The 12,257-nt window shown below is 39.7% G+C and overlaps 1 protein-coding gene across 4 annotated transcripts in view; it reads left to right on the top strand.

The window, feature by feature from the left end:
• The first annotated feature begins 9,171 nt into the window (after positions 1-9,171).
• The window catches only part of GAK (cyclin G associated kinase), a 102,107-nt gene continuing 99,021 nt past the window's right edge, over positions 9,172-12,257 (top strand). For all 4 annotated transcript variants that reach the window (XM_081945177.1, XM_081945176.1, XM_081945175.1 and 1 more), the window contains exon 1: positions 9,172-9,478. In XM_081945177.1, the coding sequence (XP_081801303.1) occupies positions 9,337-9,478 (142 nt within the window). In that variant the 5' untranslated portion in view covers positions 9,172-9,336. The remainder of the gene's footprint in view (positions 9,479-12,257) is intronic.

Here is a 12,257-nt window from a genome sequence, read left to right as displayed (position 1 = left end):
ATGATGCCATTGCTAAGTTGCATTTTTAGTGATCTGATCAGAAATTCATTCTAGAAAGCTTAACAATCCAAATGTAGCTATGAGCAGTTCTCATTACAACCCAGATAAGACCCATGAGTTGTGCTGGTTACTAATAGGATTTGAGATGCAAATCCAAGTGATATAAAGCCATATATGTCATAGGTTCTAGTTATCTGAGGGACTGCTTGCCTCCCATGAGTTGTACTCATCCTATAGGATCAGAATCTTCAGGTTCCATGGATTAAACTGTATCATCTAGTAGACCCAAGAAAGTGGTGCTTCTTCAAAACAGCACCTTTACTGTAGAATATAATTTCCCCATAAATTCAAATTTCCTCTACATGAGCCTTGAAAATCTGACTATTCCTTCCAGTTGGATGTTTGTTTGTTTTGGGCTGCTATTCTTTCTTTCAAATACTGTAATATTTCTTGCCTTTTCAGTTTTTAAGCCACTTAAGTTTCATCCTTTCAAATTATTTTTATCTTGTCCAAACAGAATATGGGCAATTATTGTGAGCCTCTCAGAATCACTTAGGAAGTGAGCAGCTCTTTCTTTCTTTCTTTCTTTCTTCCTTTCTTTCTTTCTTTCTTTCTTTCTTTCTTTCTTTCTTCTTCCTTCCTTCCTTCCTTTCTTTCTTTCTTTCTTTCTTTTTCTCTTTCTCTTTGTCTTCTCCCCCTCTTTTTTCTTTCCAGACTATCTCATAATTCAGGCAACTCTATGTGGCTTACATCAAGATAAACAAACAATAAATTTAAAGAAAATGTGGGAGTAGAGCTAGACAAAGCAATGCAGAGAAACTAAAATAGATTCTTGCATCTAGCAATTTTGAGTGATGTCAGACCCAGCCTAGTCCACTGTCTTTGTCTGTTTAGTAGAGCATTTCCCATTGGGGGCAGGTATGTTCAAGGGAGATGAGGGTGAAGCCAGATGAGAAGACCAAAGAGGACGCATCTTATGCCAGAGGCATAAACCAATCAGGAATCAATTTGAAAGGGAATTACAAAAGAAGCGGGATAAGGGTCAGCAATGTGGATGGTCAGTTTTAGGTAGAGCTATAATATTTATATAAATGAATATATATGTGTGTGTGTGTGTGTGTGTGTGTGTGTGTATGTATGTATGTATGTATGTATGTATGTATGTATGTATGTATGTTGTATTTGTGCTGATAAATAAATAAAGGGAGACTAGTATAGATCTATTTCAAGCTATTTAGCTCTCATCAGCTAGCCATACCCTTACTGGGATTTGAACCTGGGGCATACCAGGGGTTGTAACACAAATACACACACACACACACACACACATATATGTGTGTGTGTGTGTGTGTGTGTGTGTAAACATATCATACATGTGGAGAGATGATTATTTTTTAATAATATGGCTAATATTCAGCAGGCACTAGGGAGACTTAGATTCCAGTCCACCCTCAGCAATAGAAACTCAACTAGTAATATTTACCGTTTTTTCGGAGTATAAGATGCACCTTTTTCCCTCAAAAAAGAGGCGGAAAATCTGGGTGTGTCTTATACATTGAATACAGCATTTTTTGCCTCCTAAAACCCCGCCCCATCACAAAAATGGCTGTGCCTTTAGGAGGCTTCCAGAATGCGCCTGGGGGCTGGGGAGGGCAGAAATGAGTGAAAAACGGGCCGGTTTTTGCTCAATTTTGCCCCCCCCCCCAGCCTCCAGGAGCAACCAACAAGCCTCCTAAAGGCTATTCATGCCCTTTTTTGAAAAAAAAACCCAGGCCGTTTTTGGGAGGTCTGCAGAGTGCCAAAACTTTTTTTTTTATTTGCCTCTTCAAAATCTTGGTGCGTCTTATACTCTGAAAAATACAATAGTTGGCCATTCTCTTTCACCTCTATTTACCTCACAAATTATTGTTTGGATAATGGATATCAATGTAATAAAAAATACTTTCTATGAATCAAAGAGGAAATAGTATGAGAGCTCCAAGTCATGTTACCTGAGAAATTAATGTATGGTATCTGAAGGTTTATCTGTGAGAAGACTAGTCTATATGTCTCTCTATATATTTTTTCCTTTTCCTTTTCCTTGTGTCTCACCAAGATATTGCAATGTCTGATGAGTTCCAATATAATTCAGTTGCACTGGCTAATTAAAGTGCACATTGACTGACTTGGAATTTCTGGTTCATTTTTTAAAATACTTTTTTTATTAGATAAACATTAAAAACATTGGACATAGTATGACATTTCTGGCATAAACATTTCCATATAGTTTTTGGATCTTACAACAATTACATTTTATATCCATTACATAGGTATGTGTACTCAGACAGGTTACCTGTCCATTAATCCCTTCTTTTATCTTGTTACTAACCATACAAATACATATCCGATTCCTACATATCACACAATCTTAATACTATATTTTCCCATTCTTAACTTGTCTGCATTTTTCTGTCCTGATCTTTTCCCCTCATTTCTAACCATTGGTACCATTTGTTCCAGATTTCGTGATATTCCGTCTCACCTTTGTCTTTGAGCTCTAGAGCAGGGGTGTCCAAACTTGGCAACTTTAAGACTTGTGGACTTCAACTCCCAGCTGGGGAATTCTGGGAGTTGAAGTCCACAAGTCTTAAAGTTGCCAAGTTTGGACACCCCTGCTCTAGAGTCAGTCTCTTCATTTCTGCGCACGTCAGTATCTTACTTAATATTTCTTGTTCAGAGGGAGGCTCTTTATTTTTCCATTTTTGTGTAAAAACCAAACTTGCCGCTGATAAAATATGCAGCATTAAATATAATCCACCTTTGCCATATTTTTCTTTTGTGATCCCTAATAAAAATAGTTCTGGCCTCAACTCCATCCTTTGGTCAAACATCTCTTCCAAATACTTTCTTATCTGGTGCCAAAAAACCCTAGCTTTCAGGCACTCCCACACATATGGTAAAAGGTTCCTAGTGCAACATTACATTTCCAACATCGTGGCGATAAGTTTTTATTAACATTAGCTAATCTTGTGGATGGGATATGCCACCTATAGAACATCTTGTAAAAATTTTCCTTATACAAGGTGGCTAAAGTTAACTTTCTGTTTCTTTCCCATAGGTCTTGCTAATTATCCAAATCTATGCTGTAACCAAAGTTTCTGCTCCATGCTAACATGGTTTCCTTTACCTGCTCCTCCACCATTGTGTAATCCAATAAGTATTGATATATTGGCTCATTTTACAGCTCTGACTGATGCTTATCCAAATGAAGAAGTGAAAAGGTAAACTCTGTCAGAATTCTATTAATTGTTTTTCTTCCAGCGTCCACAATCACATTAAGTGATGCTCGAAGTACATCAAGTTACCAGTATGATAATGCAATTTATCTGGAAGATGTGACAAGCATTTTGTGACTTAAGAAAAAGTACAGTCAAGGGCAAACAAATGGCTACTTGGTGCAAAACACTGAATCACAAATTAACTAGCCAAACATAATCTACCCTTGTTTGTTAGATAAATTCAATCTATAAATTTACAATTCAGTATATTATGTCAGCTGAGAAAACTGAGCTAACTGTATATATATATAAACTATGGTTCAATTAACCTTCAGTTTGTCATGTAAACACAATCAAAGTGTAGCACTCGGTTTCTATAATACTGTACTCTAAGCCAAACTCTTACATTTTGGTGTAGAATGTAGTGTTTATCTGGCTAGCCTATTTATTGTGTATTGTAATATACAATATACATATACATACCATATGTACACACACACACCTCGACCTAACATAAAAATACGAATTCCAGGTGTAGTTATAAAGGAAGAAACAGACTTTGTGATCTCTGGAACTTAAAATATATTACCCACTTAGCTTTCATTAGCCTCTGCTAACATCATCAGAATGTAAAAACTACCATTGAAGAGATATTTGTCTTTATACATCTTTAATCAATTTGGCCATTGTGCACGTCATAGGCCCATCCACCTGCCTCCCACTTGTAGGAAGCAACAATGGAGGCTAAGCCTCCATTGATTAACATGTTTGAAGTAAAAACAACAGAGCTAATTACAGGTGGGAGACAGGTGGATGGGCCTATCATGGGCCCAATGGCCAAATTGATCAATGATGTAGAAAGGTAAATATCTCTTCAATGATAGTTTTTACACTCTGACGCCGTTAGCAGAGGCTAACGAAATCTAAGTGAGTAATATATTTATAACCACAATTGAGCCGAAAATTTATGTTGCTAAGTGAAACATGTGTTAAGTAAGTTTTGCCCCATTTTATGACTTTTCTTGCCATAGTTGTTAAGTGAACCATTGCATTTGTTAATTTAGTAACATGGTTGTTAAGTGAATCTTGCTTCCCCATTGACTGCTTGACAGGTCGCAAAAGGGGATCACATGGCTCCGGGACATAGCAATGGTCATAAATATGAATCCGTTGCCAAAGTGGCTGAATTTTGATCATGTGACCATGGGAGTGCTGCATCTGTCGTAAGTGTGAAAAATGGTCACAAGTCACTTTTGCCAGTGCCATTGTAACTTTGAATGGTCACCAAACAAAGTGTTGTAAATTGAGGACTTCCTGTATATAATACATACATACATACTGTTAAGGATATAATTTAAACCCTTTGTAATTAATGATGATGGATCGTGGCTTCTCCTGGAAGTATACTTCTGAATAAGCAAAAATAAACCTGAAGCATGTTCTAATAAAAAACATTTTAATATAAAAGAAAGTAAAAATACAAACTTGCTAACTGAATTAATTACATCTTGGCAGAGTTCTGTGCCAACCTCCCTTGGCAGGCGAACAAAAGATCAGAAGTGAAAATTAAGAAGGAATGTGAAAGTGCATGCGCAGTAAATCATTTGCAGATAAGAACTGTGACATGCGCAATAAATCTTCAGCACAGCTAGCAAACCAATTAACGCAGTGACAAAAACAATGTAGTTGTACCTCTTGAAGTCTGTTGATTCTTATCTAGTTTCAGTTTGCTTTGACAGTTAGTTGATCAGATTCATGGGTATAAAAACCATGAAATAAACTTGTAGTGCTTTTGAACGCTATGCTGTCTCCTATTTTCTTATGCCTGACATTATATGCTTAAGTGGTTAAACACAGGCGTTGGCTACCAAACTGCAAATCACACCATTTTTTAAATTGGACTGAATCACTTTGGGTAGTTTCCCCACACAATGCGACTTTCAGTATAGAAAACCACTGAAGAGACTGGATTAAATGTCTATGGAGAGCCTCAATCATCCAGGTCACGGTTATCTCAAAGGTTCTTTTTCAAGACGCAACTGGACTTCCTTGAGGAAAGGAAAGGAAGGAAGGAAGCAAGGAAGGAAGGAAGAAAAGGAAAAGTAAGAAGAAAAAAAGAAAAAGAATGAGGAAACAAAGGAAGGAAGAGAGAGAAAGAAGGAAAAAGAAAGAAAGATAGATAGATCGAAAGAAAGAAAAAGTCAGTCCAGTTGCTTTTGAAAAAACACCTTTGGGGTGGCTGTCCATGTCACTGCGTTTATTTTGGTTTGCCAGCTGTATTTGCATTCTGACTTATACGATAGACTGAACTGTTTCTTAGCTGTGCTGAGATTTATTGCGCATGTCACAGTTCTTATCTGCAACAAGTTTTACTGCACATGCACTTTCACATTCTTTCTTAATTTTCACTTCTGATCTTTTGTTCGCCTGCCAAGGGAGGTTGGCACAGAACTCTGCAAAGATGTAATTAATTCAGTTAGCAAGTTTGTATTTTTACTTTCTTTTATATTAAAATGTTTTTTAATTAGATCATGCCTCGGGTTTATTTTTGCTTATTCAAAAAGTATACTTCGAGGAGAAGCCACGATCCATCATCATTAATTACAAAGGGTTTAAATTATATTCTTATCAGGATTATACTCTCCTCTAGTTTCCTTTATATAGGACATATCTTTTGGGAGATAAATGAATATAAATATATTTTAGTCACAGCATAAAATGATACTGTTGAGAACTTATTTAACGATTTTAACTTAGTCTGGTAATATGCTAACTGAGCATTCCACATGACATTGAATTTCATGTGTCATATTTCTAAGGAAACAGGTATATGTCAGATACTACATATTTCCAAGAATGTCAGTGGAAATAAGCACGCTTTGACTATACAGTCACTTGCCTTGGACTGTAATTTACTACTAACTTCACAGGATGAAATTACAAGACTTGCACTGTGTTTGCAACCTTGGAGCAGCAATGTCATAAAATCAAGCAGGCTGTCTCCTCTGAGAGAGTAGAGGTGATACAGAAACTGAAGTCTAAGGGATAATTTAAGATTTGATTTGGTACTATGGAGGTCTGGAGGCCATTACACAGTCTTCATTTTCCAAAGCAGGTAACATGATATTAAAACTGCACTACCTTATTTGAGAGTAAGCTCCATTAAATTCAGTGGGCTTTATATGTATGCAGACCTGTATAGAATTCCACTGTAATTCTAACCATTCAAAGGCAAGACTGTGTATAAAGCTAGGCGGCTTTGAAATTACCCTAACTACTAAAACTGATGTTGTTAACCTGATACCTTTTATTACTATACTTTACAAGAGATCTTCATCCTTGCAATCTGAATTTTACAGAATTATAGAATACAGGTGGTCCTCGATTTACAACAGTTAATTTAGTGGCCATTCAAAGTTACAATGCCCAAGCAGGAGACCCTACACCCGTGACGGTGAACCTATGGCACAGGTGGCACACGGAGCCCTCTCTGCAGGAATGCAAGCTGTTGCCCAGCTCAGTTACACCACGCATGCCTGCCAGCTGATTTTTGGGTCTCTGCTGTGCATGCGGGAGACCTGTGTGCATGCGCGGTTGTGCCTGCATGCGTGGGGGGTTGTGCCTGCATGCACGAGGGGTGGGGGGGAAGGACGCCTGCAGAAGGATGCAGCACGACCCCCACACTCCATTTCTGGTTTCACAAGTCTTCAGGGAGGCCTGCTAAGTCCAAAATGGGGTGCGGGAGGGGGGGTTATGTGCATGCGCAAGGGGGGTTGTGTGCATGCGCGAGGTTACGTGCATGCAGGGGTCGGGGGAAGCGCAGAGGGTCATGCATGCATGCACAAGGGGGCAGGGCACATTGCATTGTGGGCATGGGCATGCACGTGGGCGTGATTTCGTCACGCGAGGACAAAAGGTTAGCCATCACTGCCCTACACCATTTCTGACAGATGGCAGTCCAGTCACTTCTTGAAAGCTTCCGGTGATGAAGCTCCCAGAACTTAAAACCATTTGCAACCTTCACTGCTGGCTCCCAACAAGCAAACTCAATGGAGAAGCAGGTCACAAAATGATCCAGAGACGTTGCAGCTGTCTGGGATTCACCTAACAACCTTAACTGGGATTGTACAAAACAGAACTGCTGAACAAGCCCACCCTTGTCTAACAGTCTAGCTGACAATCTACACTTTCCCCTTGATCTTAATATGAGTAACATCTGCCTGTTTAAATGTCAGTAGTAGCGCCAGCCACGGAAAGCTCTAAATCTTGATCCTGTATTAAAAACAAAACCATGAGAGTATTTGTAAGACACATTAATAAGCCATCTCCTAGCCAAATCTTGTTTCAACCTAGACTAGTGTTGGGTGAAGCCAGTTCACAGACAGGGAAACAGATGAAACTTTAGTTCAGGGGTGTCCAAACTTGGGAACTTTTAAGACTTGTGGACTTCAACTCCCAGAATTCCCCAGCCAGCGGGCTGGGGAATTCTGGGAGTTGAAGTCCACAAGTCTTAAAAGTTCCCAAGTTTGGACACCCCTGCCTTAGTTTATTCCGGTTCAAATGACTATATCCTATGCATAATGTGCGTCGCGTGTGAGCCTCCCTCCTTCCGAAGAAACCAGGTAGGGAGGGAGGCATCCAATTGCAATAGTTCTCCGAGTGCCGAAAGTCATCGGAATGACGTCACAAGGGTCCAAGCAACTTCGCGGAAGCCGGCGTGGGCGCGGCGAACATTCCGACCAGCGCGCAGGAGAGATAAGAAGTGGACCGAACACACCGGAAAGAGAGAGGGGCGGGAGGACGAGGAGGAGGAAGGCGGGGCTTAGAACGTTGAGCAGGGCGGGTCAGAGCCCTGAGTGGACGTAGCCATCTGCCGTAAGGGAAGAGGTGCTTTGAGTGGTTTCGCTATGCTTTTTTTTTTTTTTACAACTTTTATGGAAGGAATCGCTTCCTAGAGAAGACAACGGAAAACCCCCAAAACTTTTACCTCCTTTGACAATAATATTCTTTTCCTGTGTTTTATGAGAGCAAAGACAGAACTCTTTTCACTTCGTGGTTTCTTTTTTTTTTTAAGCACCCCCCGCCTCCCAACCTGGAATACAAAGAGCAAGTGTTTTTATTTTTAAAATTAAATGATCACGAAACGGGAAAAATAAATACATTATACATCCCTTTTATGTATTATTTACTGAATTGCCCGGGACCATCAACATCTGAAGGATCACATAGTGAACATTAAATATTGGGGAGAGAAGAAAGGCAGCAGAGAGAGAGATGGTTTACATATATGTGTGTGTGTGCGTGTGTACACCCACATATACATACATACACACATACACCAAAGAATGACATTGGTAAAAGGCAATCCATGGACCACTATTAATCTTTCTCGAACTAAAAGGTTTGAGAAATAATATAATAACATAACAATCCTCTTTTACTATCTATCTATCTATCTATCTATCTATCTATCATCATCATCTATCTATCTATCATCTATCTATCATCAATCAATCAATCTATCTATCTATCTATCATCTATCGATCGATCGATCATCTAATCATTTCTACATCTCCGTATATGTATATGCATAGTATACGCAGGCTTAAAGTAAAGTTGGATTTCTTGCTTCCGAGTCCAAATGCAATGCTCGTGCTAAAGAGCGAAGAGCAAAGCGGGGCGATTTCCTGCTCCCCTTACAATCTTTTCACCGTCGGGAAGGGCCAAAGTTCAAAACCGAGGTGGCCCTTCGACTGAAAGCGCAGCGAGCTCCAGGGCAACTTTCGAGGAGGTACCCGTCGTACCATTTGTACAGCGCTTCTTGTCTTCACTTACCTCTTTGCGAGGGGCTGGCGGGGGGGCGGGACGCCAGAAAAAAATGGGCGGGGCCCCAGCTTCCTGCTCTGACGAACAACGTTGGCGGAAGTGGGTTCGGTGCGGGCTGGAGGAGCGGGCGAGTACGGCGGGCTGAGCGAGGGTGTAATTGGCGGCGGCAGGCGAAACCGGCCAGGTTCGGCCGGCGCTCTCCCACTCCCCGCCCGGCGCTGGACTTGCCCCCGAGTCCCGGTTTGAGCCGCCATGTCGCTGTTGCAGTCGGCGTTGGAGTTCTTGGCCGGGCCCGGCTCTTTAGGAGCCGCCAGCCGGGATCAAAACGATTTCGTGGGGCAGGTGGTGGAGATGGGCGACATGAAGCTGCGGGTCAAGAAGGTCATCGCCGAAGGTACGTGGGGAAGGAGCGGGGCGAAGGGAGCTCCGGCTGGGGTGCCCCCCCCCCCCAGATCGCGGGGAAGGGCGGGAACCGGTGTGGTCAGGCAGTTCTCGCCTTCTTCCTCCTTCCCTCTCCAACCTATTTCTCTCTTTTTTCCCCTCCCTTTCCCTTCCCTTTTTCCTCCTTCTGCCCTTTCCATTTCAGTTTCAGGAAACAGACCACATAAGGCATCCATCCCTAGGAACCAGGATGCTAATAATCCCCAAAATAAGAATAAGTCAGTTTTTAAAAAAAACTCCGCTTAACATTTTTATTATTTTTTAAGGAATGGGGTTTATGCACCAAATTAACCCCTATGGCGTTGTATAGGAACGGGGAAAAATTGATATTGTGTGTGTGTGTGTGTGTGTGTGTGTGTGTGTGTGAACTCTTACATTTGTCAAGAGACATTGGGAAGAAAAGGAAGGCGGAAGAAGGGTCTTTAAGGGTGTAGCAAGGCCAGCAGCAGCATTTTTCTTTTTTGACAAGTGTGACATTTATGGGAGGGAGTCTTCCTGGCAGAGATGCCAATGTGTTAACAAACATTCCTTAACAAGCTGTGATTAAAGGGGAAGGAGCTGGAGTAAATAAAATAATAGCCTTTATCAGATACTGATTTGGTCTTAAGGTATTGTGATTTGGCAGATATGAGTGACCTTTTTTTCCATTTGGGATTTTTCACATTTCATTGTCAGTAAGATGTTATTGCTTTTTCCATAGCTGTCTGAACAGTTATCCGTTTTAGGCGTTTGACTTTTGTGCATTGGATCCTTTTAAGATCAGTTTAAGGTCTAAAATTTAGCAAAGGCAATTTTGCCAAGTCTCACAGTGCTGCCTGGACATATTCACAGTAATGTTTCTGGGAAGAGATTCCTCCCCATGAAATTAGTACAATAATCAATCCGGAAGTGGGGGTTATAGCAGATGGAGGATTTACAAGATGCTAGAAGTTTCAGCATGCAAAAGTTTCATCTATATATATTTACATCTATATGGCCATTTAACGGGATATTCAGAACCATTTCGAACATATATTCCTGGTGAACTGGGCATGGTATTGTGTAACTGCAGGTTGCGGTTTCTAAACATAGGTATGTGTGTTGCATGGGTAACATTGACAAATGATCAGTTATGTATTTTCCCAAACTTTGATGGCAGTGAATGTCACATTTGTACTTGTATTTTGCCCCCAGTTGAAATCATCTCATCGTAAAGTACTGTACTATACAGTTCTGTTGTTTCTAGATTTGTTGGGAATAACTATGAATCTGCCTGGTAAAGATTTTATGACAGTTTTAATTTTTCTACTTTCATCTCTATCTATATTTGTTTGGCTTGTCTGTATGCTGTACATCTTAACAAATGTAATTTCTGAATTTAAGGTATATTGCTTTTTGCCTAATGTTGTCATCTTAGGAAGTGCTCTCCCTTTCTAACATTTAAAAAAAAGATTTTTCTTCCTCCCCCCCCCCTTCTTTTGGAGAAAGTGACATTCATGACTCTCTTTTGCTGTTAACTTTTTACTACTCAAAAAACTGCCATCAGAATCTAAAATATTCTTTGGTCTATAGGATAAAATTCAAAGGCGTAAACCTGTGCTGTTAGTGTTACTGTTCATTTGAGGCTAGATTTACTAGATTTGTGAAGCTTTTCCTGTGAAAGTATATTGTTTCATGTGACGAAAATCCTTAAGCAGAAAGTTAATGGAGTTTGGTGAAGTTAACTATTAAAGATATTAAAACAGAAGGTACCTTGGTGACTCATATGTCCAAACCAAGAGTTCTGATTTCTTCCTTCCATCCCTCATTGGACATGCTGTTCCACTCCAGAAAAATTGCCCCATTCAACATGTTAAGCAAGTCTCAGATGAACACTTTAATATAGTTTGGGGGATATCAGCCAGAAATCATTTGAATATACGTACAATATTTATGCTATACTGCAGGGCTTAATTAATAAAGGTAGATTCTGAAAGTCCCGTGTTGATAAAAGATACAGTCCCTGCCCTGGGCTAAAGTGAAAGAGAATAAAGTTGAATGGTGTACATTTTCTGTTCTTACACTAAATATTTATTTTGGTGAAGTCTTGAGCTTTCAAGCATTCTTTTCTCCAGAATTATTATTTTTTTAAACCACCCTGCTGTTAAAACTAAAATGTTTCCTTTTTAATTGTCATTGTATACGTTTTTAGGGCATTAGAAAATGCATAGTCACTGGAGAGGTTGTGGAGATGAGCCTTAGTAAACTAGGGTGCTATTGTACCTGCATGATTTTCCCATTCCAAAAATAAGGCAGAGCAAATTATCACCTTATTTTAGGATCCAACTCTTAGAGCTGAAATGCACCCTTCTAGATTTTATCTGAAATATGGCAAAACGTTGGCCGATAGCTTTGTTCACTTGTGTTTTGTCCAGCATCACCTAAGGTGATTTATTTGTTTCTTGCTTAGCATATTGTGTGTAGCAGGTTACTCTGATTTGTAAAACATGGTTTATGGCTTTGTATATTAGGCAGTTTCAGATATTTATCTGAATTCAATCAATTATGGTTAATTAAACCATATATGATGTACTCTTAGCTAGGAAATTTTCATGTCTTGAGTGATAATATTTTAAAATGAGATGAATCTTAACATATAACAGATCTGGTTACATATATTTGTGTAATGCTCAAAGCAGTACAAAGAAGTCTCTATTAATAGGCTCAATTTTTTATGCCTTAATAGAAAAGCTCTTTTGATTTATTTTCTTTTT

This window comes from Natrix helvetica (genome assembly GCF_964273705.1).
Source record: "Natrix helvetica genome assembly, chromosome: 2".
NCBI classification, from domain to species: domain Eukaryota; kingdom Metazoa; phylum Chordata; class Lepidosauria; order Squamata; family Natricidae; genus Natrix; species Natrix helvetica.
The sequence above is the reverse complement of the archived record's forward strand: the minus strand, read 5'-3'. Positions and strand labels throughout refer to the sequence as shown.